The sequence below is a fragment of the Chionomys nivalis genome, chromosome 13, assembly GCF_950005125.1.
Source record: "Chionomys nivalis chromosome 13, mChiNiv1.1, whole genome shotgun sequence".
Classification (NCBI taxonomy): domain Eukaryota; kingdom Metazoa; phylum Chordata; class Mammalia; order Rodentia; family Cricetidae; genus Chionomys; species Chionomys nivalis.
Window position 1 is genome coordinate 65,046,454 of NC_080098.1, and position 21,610 is coordinate 65,068,063.

Genomic DNA, 21,610 nt, shown 5'->3' on the forward strand with positions numbered 1-21,610 from the left:
GTCAACAGCTGACTGACATTCAGGTTATGGCTGCTTTTTTTGTTTTGCTTTGTTTTTTGAGACAGGGTTTCTCTGTAGCTTTAGATCCTGTCCTGGAACTAGCTCTTACAGACTAGGCTGGCCTTGAACTCACAGAGATCCGCCTGCCTCTGCCTCCCAAGTTAGTGCTGGGATTAAAGGCGTAAGTCACCGCCTGGCAATGGCTGCTTTTTGTTTCTTGTGAATGGTAAATGTTATGGATGTTCATCTACCTGTTTTATATGATATAGATTTTTGTGTCTCACGTTTTTTTTCCCCTTTGGCACTCACTATAGGAATTAAATGTTCGAAAAGTTACGCTGTCTACTGATAAAAACAAGTATGGTATTCGACTAAGGGCAGAACCAGATCACATGGTCCTAGGGAAGCGTCTGAAGGGAGCCTTTAAAGCAGTGATGGTGGCCATAAAGCAGCTGAGCAATGAGGAGCTGGAGCAGTTCCAGAAAAGCGGTGAGTGTCCGTCCGCATGTCCTCAGCTCAAGGACTGCTGCATGCTTAGGCTCCTGTAGGATGTCTCCATCTTTTTCTGCAAATCTTCATTCTGTTCATCAGAGTGACAGCTGTAAATTCCAGAAACAGGTGCCTGGTATCCCAGCTTCCTATTGCAGCCTCTGGGTGCGCATGTCCTCCACTTACATGTACTTCTAGAGTCAGCCTTGATGGAGTCGCGTCCGTGGGCTTTCCTAAAGGTGGCCAGCACTTCACCCTGCTCCTCTTTTAATTGCTGGTGATAGCCTACAGAATACCAGGGTCATCAGAGGGAGAGCACAATATGCTACTAGCAGGCAGTCGAAGACAAGGAGGATTGATGGGGTTTGTTTTCCTAACAGGGAGTATTGTTGTGGAAGGCCATGAATTGCACGAGGAAGATCTTCGCCTCATGTATACCTTTGACCAGGCCACAGGAGGTACTGCACAGTTTGAAGCACACTCTGATGCGCAGGTATTTTTCTGTTCCCTCAAAGACTGTTCTGTATTTATTTATATATTGGTGTTTTTGAGACAATGTAGTGTAGCCCTCTCTGGCCTTAGACTCACTGTGTATCTGAGAATGTCCTACCTCTACCTCTGGAGTACTGGGATTGCAGGCTTGAGGCATTATGCCCAGCCTCCTAGAATGTTCTTCATCAACAGATGTGAACGTAAGAGCGTGTTTTGCACATGCCTCACCCACACATGGGTTAGCTCCTTTCAGATCTGTTCTGTTAAGCTTCTGTGTGGGTCCTTGTTTATCAGATGCTTATGTGAACATTTTGTAATTTATATTTGTGAATATTTGTCCTAATTGTTGGGTCGCACAAAAATCAACCCTAAAAAACAAGTCCATTGTGGACACAAGAAAGTAATCCAAGTCTTAGTTGTCTGCCCCATAACTTCCTGGGTGAAAGTAAGCTCAGAAATGTTCGAGTCCCAAACATGCACTGTTAATGGAAATTGTTGAGAGATGCTCTGGAGGAGACTGTACAGAAGCTTGGAGTCCAGACTATGTTTGTCGTGATGGAACAGAGTGTCTCCAGTCCTGTTATAGCAGAAAGAGAAAGATTCTTTAGATCTGTTGCTAGGTCCATTGCTCGGCATGACACAGGCCAGGAGCAGTAGAGCAACATCTCTGAAAGCCTCCCCAGGCCACCAAAGTTAAAACAATCCAGGCTGAGAAGCACTAGAGTGGGAAGGTGCATTAGCTACCTTTTTAATTACTATGGCAAAAAAACAAAAACCCAGCTGACTAGGGTGTTTGTTCAGCTCACAGTTCGAGGGGCTATATTCCGTCCTGGTGGGTAGGTACGGCCATAGAAATGCCATCCCACCACCTGGTCACATTTCATTCAGTCGAGAATCAGGAAAGTGAATGCCAGTGTTCAGCTCACTTTTCCTTTTGTGTTTATTTTTAATTATGCATAATGCATAGGTATATACACATGAGTACAGGTGTTGTGGAGGCCAGAGGCATCACACGCCTCCCCCCCCCCAAGAGCTAGGGTTACAGGCAGTTGTGAGCCACCTGCCATAAGTGCTGGAAATCAAACTTGGGTCCTGTTAGAGTATGCTTTTTACCTTTGAGGAAACTCAGAGAAGAAACTTGCCTCATTTGTTTAAGGCTTAGGAGGTACAGCTTGAAATGGATGAGACGCTCACATCAGTCATAGCAGCACTACAACAGCCCCACAACACATGGGCCGAGCCAAGAAACTCAGGAGCATTGAGGGACCACATTGTCTTAAAGTGGGGTTGATATGACATCATCTAGACTCACTAAAGAGATGAGCATCTGGGCGCATCTGTGAGGGATGGTGTAGATGAGGTTCACTGATGTGGGAAGAGCCCTCCTAGCTGGGTGGTAGGTACCGTTCCATGGACCTTGATCCTAGATTGCATAAGAAGGAGAAAGTGAGGACTGGACAGATGGCTCAGTGCATAGTAGTGCTTGCTCCTCTTGCAAAGGACCTGGGTTTAGTTCCAGAACCCACATAAGATGGTTCACAATCACCTGTCATGGGGTCTAGGGGATCTGATGTTCTTTGTCCTCACCAGGCATTGGCATACATGTGCTACACATAAACTCATGTAGGCTGCCACACATTAAGAAAAGTGATAATTTTTTTAAAACAAGAGGAGTTATGTCATTGTCATATCCATAATCAATAACTTTCAGAATACCTGAGAGAAAGGTAAAGTTGGAAAAAACTTGTGTTTAAATGTCAGTTTAAACTTAATCATATAAAAAAAAATACTGTGGTCCATTTTAGAATTTCTGTCTTCAGTCATACTGACAACCTAAAGATCAGAAAGCCATAGGCTAGGGGTGTCACTTGGATTGGCTGCATGGGTCTTTTGCTCTATGCTATGGTGTGGAAAGTTTGCTACTTCAGGAGCATCATTTATTATGTCTATAGTCTTCTGCTTGCATGTATGCCTGCAGGCCTAAAGTGGGCACCAGATCTCATTTACAGATGGTTCTGAGCCACCATGCCATTGCTGGGAATTGAACTCAGGACCTCTGAAAGAGCAGCCAGTGCTCTAAACTGCTGAGCATCTCTCCAGCCCGCTTCAGGAGCATTGTGACCAGGGATCATAGATTAGAAGAATAGTATTCGTTAGGTGGACAACACACCATCCTTTCATGTGAACAGCATCCCAGAAGAAGAGAAGCAGTATCTGTTGTGGGAACTCCTTCAGCCAATAGCCTTTAAGATATTGGCCCAATTTGAGTGTGGTCTCATGCACTATATACGCAGACAAAAACGTGCACGGGCCCCTTGGCTGCTGGATTTGGTTCCAGGTCGCCTCACATGCAGAGGACTGGATTGCTACTTTCTTTGAGTTTAACCCCTAATAAATAAACATTTATTCTATTCTATTCTGGGCTAGTGTGGAAATTTCTCATATCGCAACAGTTTGGCACCAACGTGGCCAGAGTCCATACCATTGCCAGGCCCTGGCCAGAGTTATGGAAAGGTTGTGACCCTCTGTGTGGGTGCTGGAAACTGAACCTGAGTCCTGATCAAGTGCTGAGCCATCTCTCCAGCCCCAGAAATTACTTTCACTTTTTTAAACGTTTATTTCTTAGTCTTGCATGTATGAGTGCAGGTGCCACAGGATGTGTGTGGGGGGTCAGAGGACAACCTGCAGGAATCAGTTCTCTCCTTCCACCATGTTAGTTCCAGGGGTCAAACTCCAGGACATTGTCCTGCCTGCCAACCCCAGCTCTATTCACCAAGTTTGACCGAAATGATCTGATTCATTGACATGCACTCTGTTCCTTCTATATATAGGCTTTAGTTCTCTTAGATGTCACACCTGACCAGTCAATGGTGGATGAAGGCATGGCTCGGGAGGTCATCAATCGTATCCAGAAGCTTCGCAAGAAGGTCAGTCTCTTTAGGAAGAAGCTGTAGTTTTGGTTTTATGCTGGGTTTGTTTTAGATGTTAAGGGCGGGCAGACAAGGCAGACAGTGTAAGCCATAGTTATCAATTGATGGTAATGCTTCTTTAATCCATAGTCCCTTCTGATTGTACTCTGTGGGAAAGTCAGTCCCTTGCCTCCTTCCCTGCCCACTCCCTGGCTGGGTACCACTCATTTTCTCTGCCCAAGGGCTTTTTTAGCCCATCCATCCTTCTTCAGTTTTCTTGGGCAACCATAGAATTATCTTCCTGAAAGACTGCTCTCTGGCTGCTTCAGAAGGTAACCAAAGATGACAGTGAGTGTCCAAGGCATATAGACGTCAGTATGGGAAGGCTGCAAGCTGAGGAGAGATGGCTGGGTTTGTACAGAACAGGGTGACCTTTCCTTGTTAAGAGGTGAGGAAGGTACACACAGCACTCTACCTGGAGGAGAAGGCATCACCAAGCTCCTATTAGGTCTGAGAATCAGAAAGCTCTTAATCATGGAGACAGTGCTGATCAGGATGGCTCCTCCCTAAACCAAGCCTCATGGAGCTGTGATTGAGTCTGACAGGGACACTCCGGCGTCTTTGCATCGTGTCCCGGTTCAGAGCTTTGCGAGTAGGTTCGCGGTCTTTTATCTCAACACTCATGAGGGTCTGATTGTACTGGGAAAAGACACAAGAAAAGCAGGTAAAAGAGCGCAGAACAGCAGGTGCTGGTCTTACATATCACCTGGAAGAGTGAATGACCTGGGACAGCTCAGCATATGCGTGTTCTCATGCGACACCTTTAGTTTCATGAACAAAATCTGCTTCTCTTTGAAGTTTTTCTCTATGCTATTTTAGTGCAATCTGGTTCCAACTGACGAAATAACAGTTTATTATAATGCAAAATCTGAAGGAAGATACTTGAATAACGTCATTGAAAGCCACACCGACTTCATATTTGCCACTATCAAAGCTCCCTTGAAACCATATCCGGTTCCTTCATCGGATAATGTCCTTATTCAGGAACAAACACAGGTGAGTTCTGAGTTGTGTGGAAATACTAGTGTTTCACATTGGGTTTTGATTTACATTTATATAATTAAGTCCCAATAAATTCTAGTCCGCTGATTTACTTTTTTCTGTTGTGGTGATAAAATATTCTAACAGAATCAACTTCTAGATCAGATAGACGTCCATCTCGGTGGGGAAGGGCCGGGACAATATGAGGCAGCTGTTAGCGTTGGATCCATAGTCAGGAAGTAGAGAGCGCTGGCTGCTCAGACTCAGATCCCTTCCTACCTTTGTGTTGTACCTTTTGTGCTGAGTCCTCCCGCATAAGCCCAATCAGGATGGTCCTTAGTGTGCCCAGGTGGTTCCAGATCCTGTGCCTGCGGTGGAGATGGCTGTAGACTGCAGGGCTGAAGTGCTGCTCTGGAAGTCCTGGGGAGCGACTGGGAGGAAGGAAAGGAGGACAGCCGGAGCGGCCTCATGGCAGTTCTCATAGGGAAGGAGGCCAGAAAAGTGGCCGTGCTGACCCATTGTGTCTAAACTACAACAGTGGACACTGGGTTCTGATAATTTTCATTAAAAATACGTGACAGTTGACTTGAAAGTAATTTAACTTGTTGATAGTGTGTTGCATATTTTATAGCATTTCCTGTTACAATCAGTACAATTTTTTGTTTGTTTATTTTTTGTTTTTTTGAGACAGGATTTTTCTGTGTAGCTTTGGAGCCTGTCCTGGAACTCATTTTGTAGACCAGGCTGGCCTCGAACTCACAGAGATCTGCCTGCCTCTGCCTCCTGAGTCCTTGGATTAAAGGTGTATGCCACCACCACTCAGCAGGTAATACATTTTTAAAAACATTTTATTTTTGAGATTAATATAATGACATCATGTCTCCCTTTGCTCTCCCGCTTCCAGGCCCTCCCTTATGCCCCCCCTACTCTCTTTTGAGTCATGGCCTCTTTACACACAGTACTTGTAGATGTTATTATGAAAATTGGGCATTAAGACTTGAAAAAATATTGGCCCATAATACAGAAATAGGCCGTTTATTTGATTGTTTTTTTTCCTTAGTCCTACAAGGAGGATAGATAAGGAGGGGTTAAAGTGTCATGTCTTTTCATGTGACACAGAGATATTATTATTCCATTTTGTTTTACATACTGCTAACTTACTGAACTTTTCAAAATGAGCATATATTGTTCTGTAGTTAGGAAACGGGTGAGGCGACTGAGTTATAACTGCAGCTCTTGCATCTGAAGAGCTTTTCTCTTATGAACCAGTGGCCCCATGTGTTCCTTCCTGTGGGGCCCAGCACAGCCATGCTGTCCCTCATCATGTGCTCTCTGCTCAGTTGAAAGGGTCGGAACTGGAGCTCACACTCACCAGAGGATCCTGTGTGCCCGGTCCTGCTTGTGCTTATGTAAACCTTAACATCTGTGCGAATGGCACTGAGCAAGGTAGGTGCAGACGAACCCTGTTCCGTGTCTGCTTAGTGACTTACATACTCTTGAGACAGGGTCTCACCATGTGGCTCAGTCTCAGGCTCACCCTCCTCTCACCTCCCATCCTGATCGTTAGGGTTACAAGTGTCTCCACCATTGTTTCCATTTTTTAGTTAACTCTATAGAAATCTTTAAGGCAGCCATAAGAGAACTGGTAAAATGAGATGGCTTTTTCATTTTGTCACCCAGATGAGTCTTTAGATAATAGATAATGGACCTACTTGCACTTGCAAGTCGGCCTCGCTTGCTTTTCCATGTTTGTCCTGCTGAGACCACCTAAACCCTGAGCATTCTGTGCAAAAGCAACATGAGATTCTTACAGTAGAGGGAGGAATAGGAACCTTGAAGCTAAGTGACTGTGCTGGGCAGTCCTCTGATTATGGATTCACCGCACATTGCCCAAACCTTTTGAGAAATACCTCCACAAAGTTCTGCTTTCTCTGGAGTAAAGAGCAAGACAGAATTATTAGATAGTCACCAATTCTGTTCTACCCAAACACAGCAGGGAAGTCGAGCAGCTATTACTTCAACAACACTCACCACAAAGACCAGGTTCAGGGTTCTCAAGCCCCACAGGTGTCATAGGGTAGGTAGCACAGGCCAGTTCCATTGCAGTTTTACAGTAGCATGCCCCGCTGCCCAATATTGTCCAGGAGGACAGAACAGGGCAGGCCAATCCACCCATGACTAATGATAGTAATGAGGTCAGAACCACACAAGGGTCAGCCTGGAACCCGTTTCAAACAATAATACAGCAGTTTGTTTTTGATAAGGGAAGTGTTGGTGGAAGCCTAGCAGAGAATAAGAGCTCCTTCTCTTAGTAACCTCGGCCAGAAGTCCCACCCTTGATGCCATAGAGGCTGATAGAGAATTCTGCCCTAGCCGGCCCACCTGGAGGTGACTAAATGGTGCTATCTTTTCCCTGTCAGTGTGATTTCAAAGTCAGCTGGAATAGATAATGGTCATACCTAGAATGGCTGTGTTGGGTTAGGAAGGTGGTTCGGTTAGTGAGAGCGTTTGTTCTGTAAGCCTGAGGACTTGAGTGTAATCCCCAACACACAGGTAAAAAATAAAAGGTGGGCCGGGCGGTGGTGGCGCACGCCTTTAATCCCAGCACTCGGGAGGCAGAGGCAGGCGGATCTCTGTGAGTTTGAGACCAGCCTGGTCTACAAGAGCTAGTTCCAGGACAGGCTCCAAAACAAGAGAAACCCTGTATCGAACCCCCCCCCCCCAAAAAAAAAGAAAAGGTGGGGAAGGACATAGCTGCATATGTGTGACCTCAGCACTGGGATCGCAGGAGCTCACCGTCCAGACAGCCGTGAGATAGACTGGGAAATCGTCACAGAAACACCGAACTGGGGAGAGATGAGACACTTACACAGTAAAGATGCAGTCCAGTAGGAACTCGAGAGTAAACTCAATAGTAAGCACACAATCCGATTAGGAAATAGGGTATTTATTCAGGATGCTGTATAAATTATAGAAATCAACATGAAAATATTTAATATCTTTAGCCACTAGGAAACTGAACATTAAAAAGCACTTCTAATAGCGTAATGTTTTTATTTTTCAGTGCATTACAATAAAGTGATTTGGAAAAACTACAATGATATTACCTCACACACTAGAAAGTAACTAAAATCTGTGCTTATAAGAATGCAGAGAAAACCCAGGTCTTGAATCAGTATAGTAAATGTGGACAGTTGAATCTGGTTGTGGGATGTCAGCATTACGGGCCACTTGAGGATAGTTTTTTAGGACAGTGATTATTATTTTAACCACTCTGTACTTTGGGGATCTACAAAAGGCACGCAGTGCAAAATGAGGGTTGTAAATACGAAAGTTTGTGTCCTGGAAAGGACGAGGACAAACTGTCTGGTGGTTTTATTCCTTGACCACAAAGATTTGCCAAGCCCCTTCTAAGCAGGAACGTGTTGTTAGCTTGTAAAAAGTCTCAAACCCCCGTTTGCATCGATTTTCTTCCAAATTTAACATTTTCTTTAAGTTTTACTGCACTAAATGAGACCTTGCTTTTGCGACTTTCTAGGTGGAGTACTGCTTTTGGAGAATCCAAAAGGTGATAATAAATTGAACCTTGTAAAGCTGAAGAGTGTTGTTACCAGCATATTTGGTGTTAAGAATGCGGAGCTGTCGGTCTTCCACGGAGAAACGGGTATGTGGAGAGCAAGAGGCTACTGTCGCTGGCTCGAGGGGCCTGGCCAAGGTCTTCCTTTGGTGCCAGTTATGTGGCTGAGCCATTGTGTTTTCCTCACTCTGAGGCAGTAGAGGTTCTTCAGCGGTGTCTGCTGCCATGTCTCTACTGTGCCCCTGTCTATGGTATGACTGAAACCTTGGACATACAGGAAGTCAAGGCCTTCATCCTCCCTTGTCCCTGTTAGCCATGAGACAGATCAGGACTCACCCTCCCTGCTGAGTTGTGAGCTTATCAGAAGGTTCCTGGGCCTTACTAAATCGGACCTGGAGTCCACTTTTAATTACAACTCGGGTCAGGGAGGTGGCTCATGGAGTAAAGCCGTGTGATGAGCCGGGTTCCAGTCCCCAGCACCCATCTAAAACGATGTTTCAGCAGCGCGCCTGAGATCCCACATGTGAGCCAGTAGGATCCCAGGTTCTCAGCTTAATCCAACCAATGAGCTCCCTGTCTCAGAGAATAAAGGGGAGGCCAATGAGGTGGCTCAGTGGGTAAAGGAAGGTGCTTGGGATTTTAACAATAAATGAAGTGGAAAGCAATCAAGGGAGACACCTAATGTGAGCCTGCACATATGCACACACACACCAACTCACATCTTTACACAAGCACATACACCACACATACACACCAATTTCTGAAACAAATTAGAACTTGTTTGCTAACTATAACTATCATTTTCAAATATAGTTTTTCTTGGTAAATTTTGAGATTCTCATAGAATGAAAAATTTAAGAGTAGCTGTAATATATGAGGAAAATATTGATGGGAAGAAAACAATTTATGTTGAATTTTAAGTTAGGGGGTTTGTGAATTTTTAGTTCAGTGGTACAACATTTACCTAGCAAGCACAAGGTCATAAGCTTGGTCCTCAGCAACATCCCACCCCCACCCCCGCATCTCCACAAAAGCTAAATGGCAAATATTTTACTCTTTAGTTTTGCAACACTCAGACAACCTATTTGTAAGGTTGTATTTGCAGTGCTGGAGGTATAGGGCTCAGTGGTAGAGTGAGTTCCAAGCATGCAGAAGGCCCTGGGTCCAATCCCAACCACCAAAAAAAACAAAAAAACAAAAAAAACAAAAAAAAAACAACAACAACAAAAAAAACAAAAACAAAACATTTCCTGCTGTTCGGTTATCTTTAACGCCTGGCTTTGCGGGAGAAGTGATGTCCTTTGGTGAACAAATGATGGAAAGCCATCTCTGTATGCGGATGGGTGATAGTGGAGTTAGAAGTGAATGCTAGTGGCTTAGGAGAAGGTGAGTGACTCCAGAATGGTTGTTATTTTTAGAAGTACAGAACCAGACTGACCTGCTGAGTCTGAGTGGAAGGACACTGTGTGTGACTGCAGGAGCAGCCCCCTCTGCCACCAACAGCCCCAGCGCGCTTCTGTGTCAGTATATCAACCTGCAGCTCCTCAATGCTGAGCCACAAGGTATGTGTGTGCATCCTCGGCACTCAGCTTGTGAGTGCTGGACACTAAGGTTCCTTTCCAGCTTCAGATCTCTGACTCAGGTTATTCTTCCAGTCGACTTGAGCACATGGACACCAGCCAAGCATGTTTTGCACACCCACCTGTAATCCCAGCACTTAGACTGAGGGAGAAATACTACAAGTTTAAGGCCAGCTTGCACTACCTCTCTGTATCAATAAACAGAGTATTAATTCCCATGCTTTTCCAGGGAATACAGTTGTTTTGTTTTTGTTGATTTGATTTTTGCAGTACGTTTATGTAGAAAGACATCATTCTTCTGACAGTCAGGAAACAAAATGATGATCTTAGGTAAAATTATATCTACGTGGAACTCGGTTGTTTCCATGTCTGAACTATTGATTTTGCAATGTGATTTTTTTTGTTTGTTTTTGGTTTTTGTTTGATTTTGGTTTTTTTGTTTGTTTGTTTTTGTTTTTGTTTTGTTTTTCGGTTTTTAGACAGGGTCTGTCTGCGTAGCTTTGGTGCCTGGTTCCTGTCCTGGAACTAAATCTTATAGACCAGGCTGGCCTTGGACTAACAGAGATCCACCTGCCTCTACCTCCCGAGTGCTGGGATTAAAGGCATGTGCCACCAATGACTAGTTCACACTGTGATGTTATGTTTGTTTTCTAGAAATCTGTCCTGAGGACTTGGACACCTTCAGCCTCAACCCACGGGCCTTGCTGCTGCTTTTCCCCTCAGTGTGCTCTTTTTCTTTTTTTCTTTTTGTTTCTTTTTTTTTTTTTTTTTTTTTTTTTTTTTTTTGCTGCAATCCTCGTCTCTTCACCTGACTATGCACTGAAAATCAGTTACCCAGTGGCTGGCTTTCAGATGTCAGCTTCTCTTCTCCTCGCCTCTCTGAACTTTATAGATTGCTTTCGTAGCCTATGCCTCCAGCTTAAGCTCCTGTACCGACTTGGGATCCCTCTCCATTGCCAGTTGGTGCTGTCTGCAGTGGCCGTCACTGTTGGAACACTAGTTTTCCAGAACTGACCGGCTTTCTTCCTTCTTCTCCAGAGTGTTTAACAGGAACTGTGGGCACTCTCCTGCTTGAAAACCCGCTTGGACAGAATGGACTCAGCCACCAAGGGCTTGTGTATGAGGCAGCCAAAGTGTTTGGACTGCGGAGCAGGAGGCTGAAGCTGTTTCTGAATGAGACTCAAACGCAGGGTGAGGCAGCTGTGACTGTAAGGCTTTTTCTCCTTTGAAAAGAGACTTTGGTGCCAGTAACTGCTCGTGTTTCGTCTGTGAAAATGTTTTGTATATTTGTCTTGTTTTGTTTAATTTGGAAAATTAACCAAAAATTAGCCATAATATAATTAAAGATAATAATAGCTTAAGTGAGGTGTAGCGGAGTGGCAGAACACTCTCTTAGCGTGTGCGAGACTTGAGTTAAATCCCCAGTCCCATGTTATTTCAGTTAAGTGTAGAAATAATAAAAACAGTTCATCTCTCTGGCAGTACCCTAAGAGGGCATACTTCTAGGTAAATTACCATATTTCCTGACCTTAAATATCAAACTGGTTTCTTTAGAAATTGAGTCTGATGGGAACTTTAAGCTGACATTCATCAGTCTTGTCCCCTCTCAGTTTTTCAAGCATGCTGCATGCATCTTCTCCCTGGGCCGCAAACACACGGAGATCTCCATTGTCTTTCTCAAGGCTTCTCACAGACATCTCTCTGCTGCCCAGCATCTTTTTTTTTTTTTTTTTTGGTTTTTTCGAGACAGGGTTTCTCTGTGGCTTTGGAGCCTGTCCTGGAACTAGCTCTGTAGACCAGGCTGGTCTCGAACTCACAGAGATCCGCCTGCCTCTGCCTCCCAAGTGCTGGGATTAAAGGCGTGCGCCACCATCGCCCGGCTGCTGCCCAGCATCTTGCTCTTATCAGAATGTCCCTCCATCCTTGAAGCTGTGTTTAGGATTTTTCAGCTGGTTTTTTCTTTCTTACCCTTGCATGATATTCTTTCAGAGTCTCGCTTCTTTTAGGATTTCTCTTTGTCTGTGATGTTCTGCAGTCTGACTGTGGTATTTTTTTTTTTTTTAATTTATTTATTATGTATACAGTGTTCTCAATATTCTGTCTGCATGTATATCTGCAGGCCAGTAGAGGGCACCAGATCTCATTACAGATGGTTGTGAGCCACCATGTGGTTGCTGGGAATTGAACTCAGGACCTTTGGAAGAGCAGGCAGTGCTCTTAACCGCTGAGCCATCTCTCCAGCCCTGACTGTGGTATTCTTAAGTTTATAAGTTTTGAGCACAATTTTAAAATTGTGTTCATTATTATCTGTATGATGGGAGGCACCTATGCCATCACCACCGCTGATACCAACACAGCCTCAGGCATTTCCTCAAACTACTCTCAGATTCCATAATTGCAAAAATACTTCACAGACTAACTGAAAAATACTATACTCACAAATGCGTTTATTATACCAATTAGAGCTAACCAGAGGAAGAGATGCAAAGGGCAGAGATGGATGGGACATCAAGTGATGCTTTCTTCATGGAGGAATAGCCAGTGTTACCTCCTCCAGTCCCTAGTCGTTTGACCAGGCAGTGCCACCACCCAGGGAAGCTTGGTGGAACTTGGTGTCCAGAGTGTTGTTGAGGTTTAATATGTAGACAATTAATCCATGGCCTGTGTGGTTGATCTTTGTCTCACAAGTTAACCAACCAGCTCACACACTTGACAGCTAAGTTCTCCTCATGTGGCCACCTGCCTGAGTCATCTTGCTGACAAGCTAATACATAATCAGAGCCCCCTGTCTGCAACAAAGATACCCCTGTCGGGAAATGCCATCAGTTTAGAGACCCCCTGGGAGCCAGGACAGAGGCTTAGGATGGGACTGTTGACAATGTTTTTAGGTGTTCACGGAACAGAGTATTGACTTTTTGAAAAATTTCTTTTCTAGAAATTACAGAAGATATCCCAATGAAGACTCTGAACATGAAGACTGTGTATGTGTCTGTCCTGCCAACAACTGCAGATGGCTAATAGTGATCCGTGCAGCCTCAGTCAGCCATGCCCTGACTTCTGCCCATCTCCTTACACGTACACACACATGGGCTCAGCTAAGGTGTTTCCTGTGGCCACATGTCTGATATGCTGCTTTGAACCAACAGTTCAGATGGGATTGACTGACCTGAGACCTTACATAATGTTCACATATAACCTTAAACACCTATGCAGTTATGTTGGGGGAGGGCCCTAATGTTACCTCAGCACCACAAAGCTTATTTCTATACTTGAGTTCTTTAGTACAGAAGGCAGGAGTGGTTTAGATGGCATAGTACATATATACAGATATATGTATATCATTTTATGGCCTTGTGAAACTGATTTGAGACCTTGTGAAGAAATGGACATGTTATATATTTCTGCTACCTGGATTTTCCTGGGTGATTTGATGAGATATTTTAAGTTTAATTAAATCAAAACAGTAAACACTCTCTTAGATACTGTATTGGAAGTAATTTATTCTCCCATAGTTTAACGAAACTTGAGATGTCCTGACAGAATTTCTCTGTATAGGCCTGGCTGTCCTGGAACTCATTCTGTACACCAGGCTGGCCTTGAACTCACAGATATCTAGAGGCCTGCTGGAAAACAAAATAACAAAAGATTGCAAGACACATAGTGAAGCAGGAAAATATAAACCAAGGTGGTGGTGGCTAAGTAGGCTGGGAAGATGGCTCAGCTGGTAAAGCACTTGCCTAGCAAACACAAGGACAAGAGTTTGATCCCCAAACCACCACTAAAAGCCAAGCATAGCCAGGTGTAGTAAGTAGCACACAAGTCTTTAATCCCAGTTCTAAGGACGCAGAAGTAGGATGGGTGTGAGTTTGTGGCCAGCCAGGGCTACACAGTGAGACCGTGCCTCAAAAGACAGAACAGGTGTAAGTGATGCGTGGTTTATTCCTCGGGCAGACTTGTGTCTAATTTTCAGTCATTCAGTCTAGCCTATTTGGCGAACTCCAGGCTGATGACAACCATGGCTTTTGCGGGGGAGAAAAATTTCTTTTGGTTATTTTTAACTGCATAAGTGTGGGCATGTGCCCAGGACCCATAGGAGCAGAACCATCTCTCCAGCCCCAGAAACCTTTCTTAAAAAACAATGAAAGATGGCACGATGGTTAAGAACACTGCCTGCTCTTCCAGAAGAACGAGGTTCAATTCTCAGCATCCACATGGCAGCTCATAGTTATCTGTGACTGCTTTCAAGGGACCAAATGCCCTCCTCTGGCCTCTGTAGGTACCAGACATGTACATAGTACACAGACATAAATGCAGGTAAAATACCCATACACATAAAATATTTTTTAAAAAGACAACACCTCCCAGGGAACATCGGATGCTATCTGGACTTGACATGCACATGCATACGCAGATACTTGCACCTACATACATGCACACGAACACAAAAATTTTTCAGTGTCTTTGGAAACCAACTCTTAAAGAGATCTATAAGACTATCTATACTATAAGACCATCTATCCCGATAACTGTGTCACATAATCCCAACACTAGAGAGGCTGAGGATAGCGCAGGGTGGGCTAAATAGATCCTATCTCAACATAAGTAAATAAGTGAAACAAACAAGTCCCCAAAATACAGGTTAAATCAAACAGGCAAATGAAACTGGAAAGTGGTGGGCACCTGAACAGTAACAAAACAGATACCGACAAAAGCAGAAAGTGACGGTGACAACTGAAGGAAGTAGGCCTGGTGGGGGAGCCCTTCCTGGGCTACAGAGGGTTCAAGGCTAGCCCCGGCAACTTAGAACCAGTCTCAAAATCAAAAGGGGCTGGAGAGATGGTTTCCTGGTTAAGAGCACTGGCTGCTCTTCCAGAGGACAAGAGTTCAACTCACAACACCCAAGTAGTAACTTCAGGCCCAGGGGATCCAAAGCCACCTTCTGAGGTACTGTATACATTGAGGCAAATACTCACAAAATCTCAAATAAAAAGAGAGCCAGTAGGACCTTAGAGGGTAAAGTTGCTGGCTGCTAATCCTGATATCCTGAATTTGGTCCCTGGAAAACTGATTCCTACAAGTTCTCTGACCTCCCCAGGTGTGCTCTGGCAAATGTGCAGCCCCACCCCCCACATGGATAGAGGTGTTCAGTCCCCAGCAGTGCCCCATCCCTCAGATGACCGAGTTCCGAAGAGTTACAGGCATTGACTAAACGTGGGATATGCCACTTGAAGTGACTGGCACCCGGGAACAAAAAGACAAGTGTAAGGCTTCTTCACCACTGAGGCACTATGGCAAGGCGACTTGTGGTTCGGATCTGAAATAGCCCCCACAGGTGACCATGCTACTGGAACCTGACTGAGATGGGTCCTGGGGGGTAGGCCTTGGAGCAATATAAGCAATCCTGCTTCTGGTCCCTGGGCTCTGCTTCGTGACCTACGAGGATATGAGAAGGTAGCCACAGGTGAGTCTACTGTTAGCAACTCCAGACACTCAATTAACTTCCTACATATGTTGATTTCTCTGTAGAACACACAGAGACCTTATTAATCCTTTATTAAACTGTGATCCTTTGCTGTACCCTTCCTTTGCTATCCCCACCATCAGCATCTCCGTCACTCACAATAACTCCCTGCTTTTCAACCACAGCCTACCCTAGCAAGGCCTACTCTGCATTTTCTCTTTTATCTCACTGCCTAGGTGTGGAGTGAACGGCTTTGGTGCCCATTGTGCAGATTCCACACTGGAAACCCCTAGTCTCAGCTGGAGCTGAGACCATGGCATCCTCCATGGTTCCCTACTTGGACCTTCCTCTTTTTTTTTCTTAATTAATTAATTAATTAATTAAATTATTAAAGATTTCTGCCTCTTCCCTGTCACCACCTCCCATTCCCCCCCCCCCAATCAAGTCTTCCTCCCTCCTCAGCCCAAAGAGCAATCAGGTTTCCCTGCCCTGTGGGAGGTCCAAGGACCACCCACCTCCATCCAGGTCTATTAAGGTGAGCATCCAAACTATCTAGGCTCCCACAAAGCCATTACGTGCAATAGGATCAAAAACCCATTGCCATTGTTCTTGAGTTCTCAGTAGTCCTCATTGTCCGCTATGTTCAGCAAGTCCGGTTTTGTTGGACCTTCCTCTTGACGGTGGCTTTGATTCGGTCTTGCTTGCTTCCTGCCCAGGGCTTTTTATTCATGCACTTGAACTCCATTGAGCCTGTTTTGTATCTCCTCTCTTCAGGCTGAAAATCAGGAGGTCCTTGGGCCTGTCCTGTACAGAAGTGATGTTAAATTTCCCAGGACTCAGAGTCCCAAGTCCTGAGCTACTGTCTTGTGCATGAGCCATCTTTGCTATTGGCACTGACTCCAATTAGGGTGCCCAGCCTGGGTTTGACCTGTAGTCCACCTTTTCCAGAAGTGATGTATAAGAGGAACTATGGATTTAAAGAAAACCCCTCTGAGCTATGGACAGAAATAGTAAGTGAAGTCACTAATGGTGTCTCTGGCATCAAGAAAGAACTAGGCCTTGGAGTACCTGGGAAGCAGCAAGGCCCTCGGGGTGAGAGGCTAGAGAAAGGTGGGGTCAAGGGGCCCCAAGGTTAGAGGGTGGACAGGATCAAGGGTCAGTGTTTAGTGAACATTCATGAACTTGGTGACATTTGCCTCGAGTTATTTAAATTTAATTTTTCCTTAATAATGAAAAATTGCTGCAGGTCATTATTTATAAACAGCAAGTGGCAATTAATATTCTAGTGTCGACCCACCAGAAGCTCAACTTAATGATGGAGGAAATTTGTTTTTGTAAGGCCTACGAGAAATACAAACTCCAGAATATCTTTTACTTGTCTGTAATTTTACTTGTGCTAATTGCATTCTTTCCCTAGTGGCTATGGGGAATTTCCTCACTGTATCTAATATGTGTGTATCTCATGAATGCAGTCCTGAACTACTGGGCATTTTTATCTGTGGATTGTCAAGAAGGTGGCTCCTCCTTAACTGTATAGTCCGATTGGTATTAATAGTGTTAGCCTACACAGAGTTCCAATGGATAAAATAAATACAAAAAGATGCTGCCCAAGTCAGGGGTTATAAGTTTCCATTAAGAGCTGTCTTGGAGCACAGCTTAATAAAACAATCAACTGATATAAAACTTCAAGGTAGCTTTAGACCAGGTGCCTTGTTAATGGGTTTTAAGATAAATTATTCCCAGAAAAAGCAATCTTACATACAAGGACATACTAGCAACCTGTCTGATGTGTTGAGCCAAAGTTAAAAAAAAAAAAAAAGTGTGAAGCAAATTGCTGTTCCAGTCTCTGCCAGGTCTGGCTGATAACCCAGGACAGTGATTAACCCTGTACAGCTTCCCAATGTCAGTTTTATGGCCTAATTACCATTGGCCAGGGCTACAAAATACTTCCTTCATAGCCCTGAGAGTTACAAGTCTCCCTTTTTTATGGTCAAGGGTTACATGCAGGACAGAAAAAAATATATCTTAAAATTTAAAATGCTTTTAATGTCACTGTGCCTTGGAGAATGCTGAGTAAGCTTATCTGCACTCCGGCCTCAGCCCTCTGCCCTGCATCTCGGTTGCTTGGGACCTCTTAGTCGTCTCTCAGCTCAGCACTGCACCCTCTCTGACACGTGGCTCTTTGTAAATGGTCTCCAATCTGAGAAAGCCTGGCTTTTATGACCACTAACATCCAAATGTTTAAAATGTTTATACACTTAGAATATGGGATATAGCACTCAGTTTCCTTATTTCCCTTAGTCTTCATAGATGAGTTTTACAAGACCACTTCTGTAGCTAAGATAACAAAAAGACTTCTCTTTTTGCAGTTGTGGGTTGCAGCCCACCAGTTAGGGAGTTGACTGTGAGAAAGTGCTCCTTCCTTACCCTTGTGACACTTTATCTGGAAGAGAGTTAATGGCTGGAGGCAAACCCGAACTCCGACTTTCAGAAAGTCAGGGTATTTCTTGTGCGATGGGGTCTGGGAAGGGAAGAAATGCCTTCCCGAGCTCTTCTTGGCCAGAAGAAAGTGGGGTGAGGGAGGCAGCGTGGGTTAGGCACGTTCCCCATGACCACGCCAAGCCTCTTTAGCACAGCGCTCCCAGATTCTGACCTTAACAGAACGCAAACACTTCCCCAGTACAGGCGCAGATCACATGACTTAAACCTGGCCAATGAGGAGAGCCCATTCTACCTGGCAAGTCTGATTGGCTAAGTTCGAGGATTGTGACCATCAGACTCTGGGTCAGGCACAGTTGGAAGTGAGCGAGGGTTACTGAGGCGGTTGGTGCCTGACTTGATTTGAAGGCAGAGCTTTCTCTACGGAGACACTAGTGGCAGAGTTGGTGCCCGAGTGTGAGTGCACTGTGCCAGGAAATCAGGAGAGGTACTGCCTAGTTTACTCCTCCAGCGCAGTCTTGTCTGCTGCCGTCTGCCACGACACTGCTCGCTTTGATGGGGTTCCCTCACCCTGTGTTGTTTGCTTCTGTAAACCACTTTGGATTAGGTGTTACCACGTTGGCCCTGGTCCTACTGTCATTTGGGGCCACCCAGCCCCCGTGCAGCACACTGTAGACTCTGCGTGGTGGCTCGGGGACCCAGACCCTCGCACAGCACTTTGAGGACCATTTCAGATATCCCGGGCCACTGTCCTCTTCCACATCCCCAGTGATTCCTCTTTTTATGTTTAGGCTCCTTCAAATCCCCAGACTTTGCATATGAGAGAAAAGCAATGGTTTTTGTCTTTGTGGGACTATTACTACTAGTGGAACCTGTGACCCCAGGTTGGTGAATAGCCTTGATGGGGTGAGTATGGGGAGGCAGAAGGGTGGTGGCTCTAGGGCCACTCAGAGCAGATCAAAGCTTGGGAAGCATGATCTGGGTCGTGTCCCCAAGGACAGCTGCATCCCCTCCCTCCTTAACTTCCTTTGACTGTCCCATGTCCCCAATTTCCTCCCAGGCCATGAGACCTAGCCCCACGGCATGCTGGTCCAACAAATTAGGAAGGGTAGGGAAGGGCCCCTTTGTGTGAGGAGTTTTTTTAATCAGAACCAAGTCTGTCTTCTGTCTGACAGGACAGTGCCCAGCAAGCTGGAGAAGAATGTGTGTCACTTTGGCTGGACTGCTGAGATGGTACTCCACTTCAGAAAGGTGAGGTGAGTGGACCGTGCCAGGCCTGGCGCACAGTAGTCTCACGTGGCATTATTGGTAGCTACTGAACTAAGCTGTAGCCAGTGCCCGCCATTGGAGTTAGGCCTGGACAGAAACCTTGATCTTCACTGGGCTGGGACTTTCAGCCAGCCCGTGTCAGCTTGTGTGTCCTTTTGTGTGAATTGCCTGTGGTGTTCTGGACACCTTCCTAGTGCAATGAAGAGCAGCTTCCCACTGAAGTCTGGATGCAGGGGGCAATTGTGTGGGCAGTTTATCACTAAGAATGCCATTGAGTCCACCGGATGGATACTAGCTTGTGGAAGAAGACAAATTTCCAGGGCCTTCTCTTACCTTGACACTGACCTGAGTGCAGAGCAGGGACGCATGAGGCTGCTGAGGCCTCAGTTCCAAGCACAGCTATCGCTGACCATGCCTTATTGAGAGAAGCAAAGGTTACTAAGAAAAGTCAATTCTGTGCCTTTGGGTAGCAGGTAGTGTATCTCCTCTCTGATCCTGACCCCAGACCATTGTGGAGGAGCAGCTTGTATTGACAAGGGTAGACAACCTCCCTTTGCACTTGTATGGGCATGACAGTCATCTTGTCATTGGCCACCAACTCCGTCTAATTTGTGTTCCATAACCATGAACACAGGCAAGCGTCATGCCTAGCACAGGAAACAGGCCCAGAGATACTGAATAGCTTGCTAATGGGATCAGCGCCGGTGAAGGTTGTGGGTGACTATTGAGGCAGGCCTTTGGTCCTCCTGCACACTCATGATGTCCGGGCCTGGAAAAGGGGGAATTATGTGCTATGACTCCCAGTCATGTGACAGGCTCCCAGGAAGCACAGTTTAAGTGAGTTATCTAGTGCCCTCTAGTCAAGCCACAGAATCCCACCAATCCCTGAGCTTGCCCCAGAATCAGGCCACAAACCCCCATCATTCTCAGGTCACCCTGGAAAATCCTGCCCACCTCCCCGAAACCTTTCCCAGAGCAGAGCTGTAATGCTTAAAGTGACTTTGTAGTATTCCCTGGCTCCTGACTGCCAGGATACATGCCCATCCAAGCTGCAACACTTACACGGTGATGTTAGGGACATGCACAATCGAAAAGCTTATGTTTTTATCCATTTTGTGTCTTCCCATGCATGTAAAAATGGCAATAATCAAGAAAAGCATTGTGTGAGAATTAGATGAGTAAAAAGAATTTACGATGAAGATTTTTTTTATTAAATTGTGTCTATTATATGAGTAAAATCACATAGGGTGTTGTGTGGGCACACGTGTGTGAGAGAGCGAGAAAGAGAGAGCACATGGGTGTGTGTTGATAGGAAGTTAGGAGTCTGCGTGTTTGTGAATGTGAGGAAGTATGCATTTTGATTTTGGAGGGCATGAGAATTTTGGCGTGATCATTCTCATGGAAATATGATGGAGTGCTTGCTGGTTTCATGGAGTGTGAGGGAACTGAGTGTGTGATTTGTTACATGTACTTTAGAACATAGGCTAAAAATGCAATGTGAAATTTATTGAATATAGTCATGTCTTGTGCTGAGTGTTGAGAATCTAATATGTGTATTCTTATGTGGGTGACAGTGTCTGTTCAAATGTTAGGAGTTAAGTTGTTTTTGATAGTGTTTAGAGTTGGTTATATTTGGTGAATGTGAGATACCATGCTTGTAACTGTGGAGTTGGGGTTTAGGCATTTGTAATTCAAGTCTTGGAATATTAAAGTTGATTTTAAAGTTTGTGTCACATATATGTTCACATACACACATGGGGGCAGGAAGGGAGGGGAAAGAGAGAGTCAATAAAACATTTAAAAGAAAGAATAAAAAAAAAGAGGTCCAGTCAGATGGATCTGCAGGTAAAACTGCTTGCTGATGACCTGAGTTCAATCTCTAAATCCCATGACAGAAGGGAAGAACCTACCTCAAAAGTGACCCTCTGGTCTCCATTCATACTTGTGCATTATATACTTCTATTTCCATGGGCGTTATGAATCTATTTAAGTTATTTATCTCATCATACTTAGGTTGTATATATCTAGAAATCCATCTATTTCTTTTAGATTTTCCTCCTTGGTGGAATATATCATTTTAAAATATGTTCCTATGATCGAGTTTTCCAAGTGTTTGTTGTGATGTCCCCTGTTCATCTCTAAGTTTGTTATTTTGGGTGTTTTCCCCCTCTTTCTTCTGGTTCATTTGGGCAAAGAATTGTCTGTATTAATCCTTTCAAAGAACCAAGTCTTTGGTTTGTTGATATTTTGTGTTTTTTAAGTTTCTATTTTATTAATTTCATTCCTAATCTTAATTCTCTCTTCCCTCCTAATTTTTTTTTTTTTTTTGGCTGTTGCTTGTTCTTGTTTTTCT

General features: G+C 44.7%; 1 protein-coding gene across 1 annotated transcript in view; it reads left to right on the top strand.

Annotated features, from left to right (window-relative positions):
• Iars1 (isoleucyl-tRNA synthetase 1) overlaps window positions 1–13,558 on the top strand; it is a 50,110-nt gene extending 36,552 nt beyond the window's left edge. The window contains exons 26-34 of the mRNA XM_057787561.1: window positions 315–489; window positions 870–982; window positions 3,813–3,908; window positions 4,770–4,946; window positions 6,272–6,377; window positions 8,470–8,595; window positions 9,927–10,070; window positions 11,127–11,279; window positions 13,024–13,558. Coding sequence (XP_057643544.1) covers window positions 315–489; window positions 870–982; window positions 3,813–3,908; window positions 4,770–4,946; window positions 6,272–6,377; window positions 8,470–8,595; window positions 9,927–10,070; window positions 11,127–11,279; window positions 13,024–13,106 — 1,173 coding nt within the window. The 3' untranslated portion in view covers window positions 13,107–13,558. The remainder of the gene's footprint in view (window positions 1–314; window positions 490–869; window positions 983–3,812; window positions 3,909–4,769; window positions 4,947–6,271; window positions 6,378–8,469; window positions 8,596–9,926; window positions 10,071–11,126; window positions 11,280–13,023) is intronic.
• The last annotated feature ends 8,052 nt before the right edge of the window (window positions 13,559–21,610 follow it).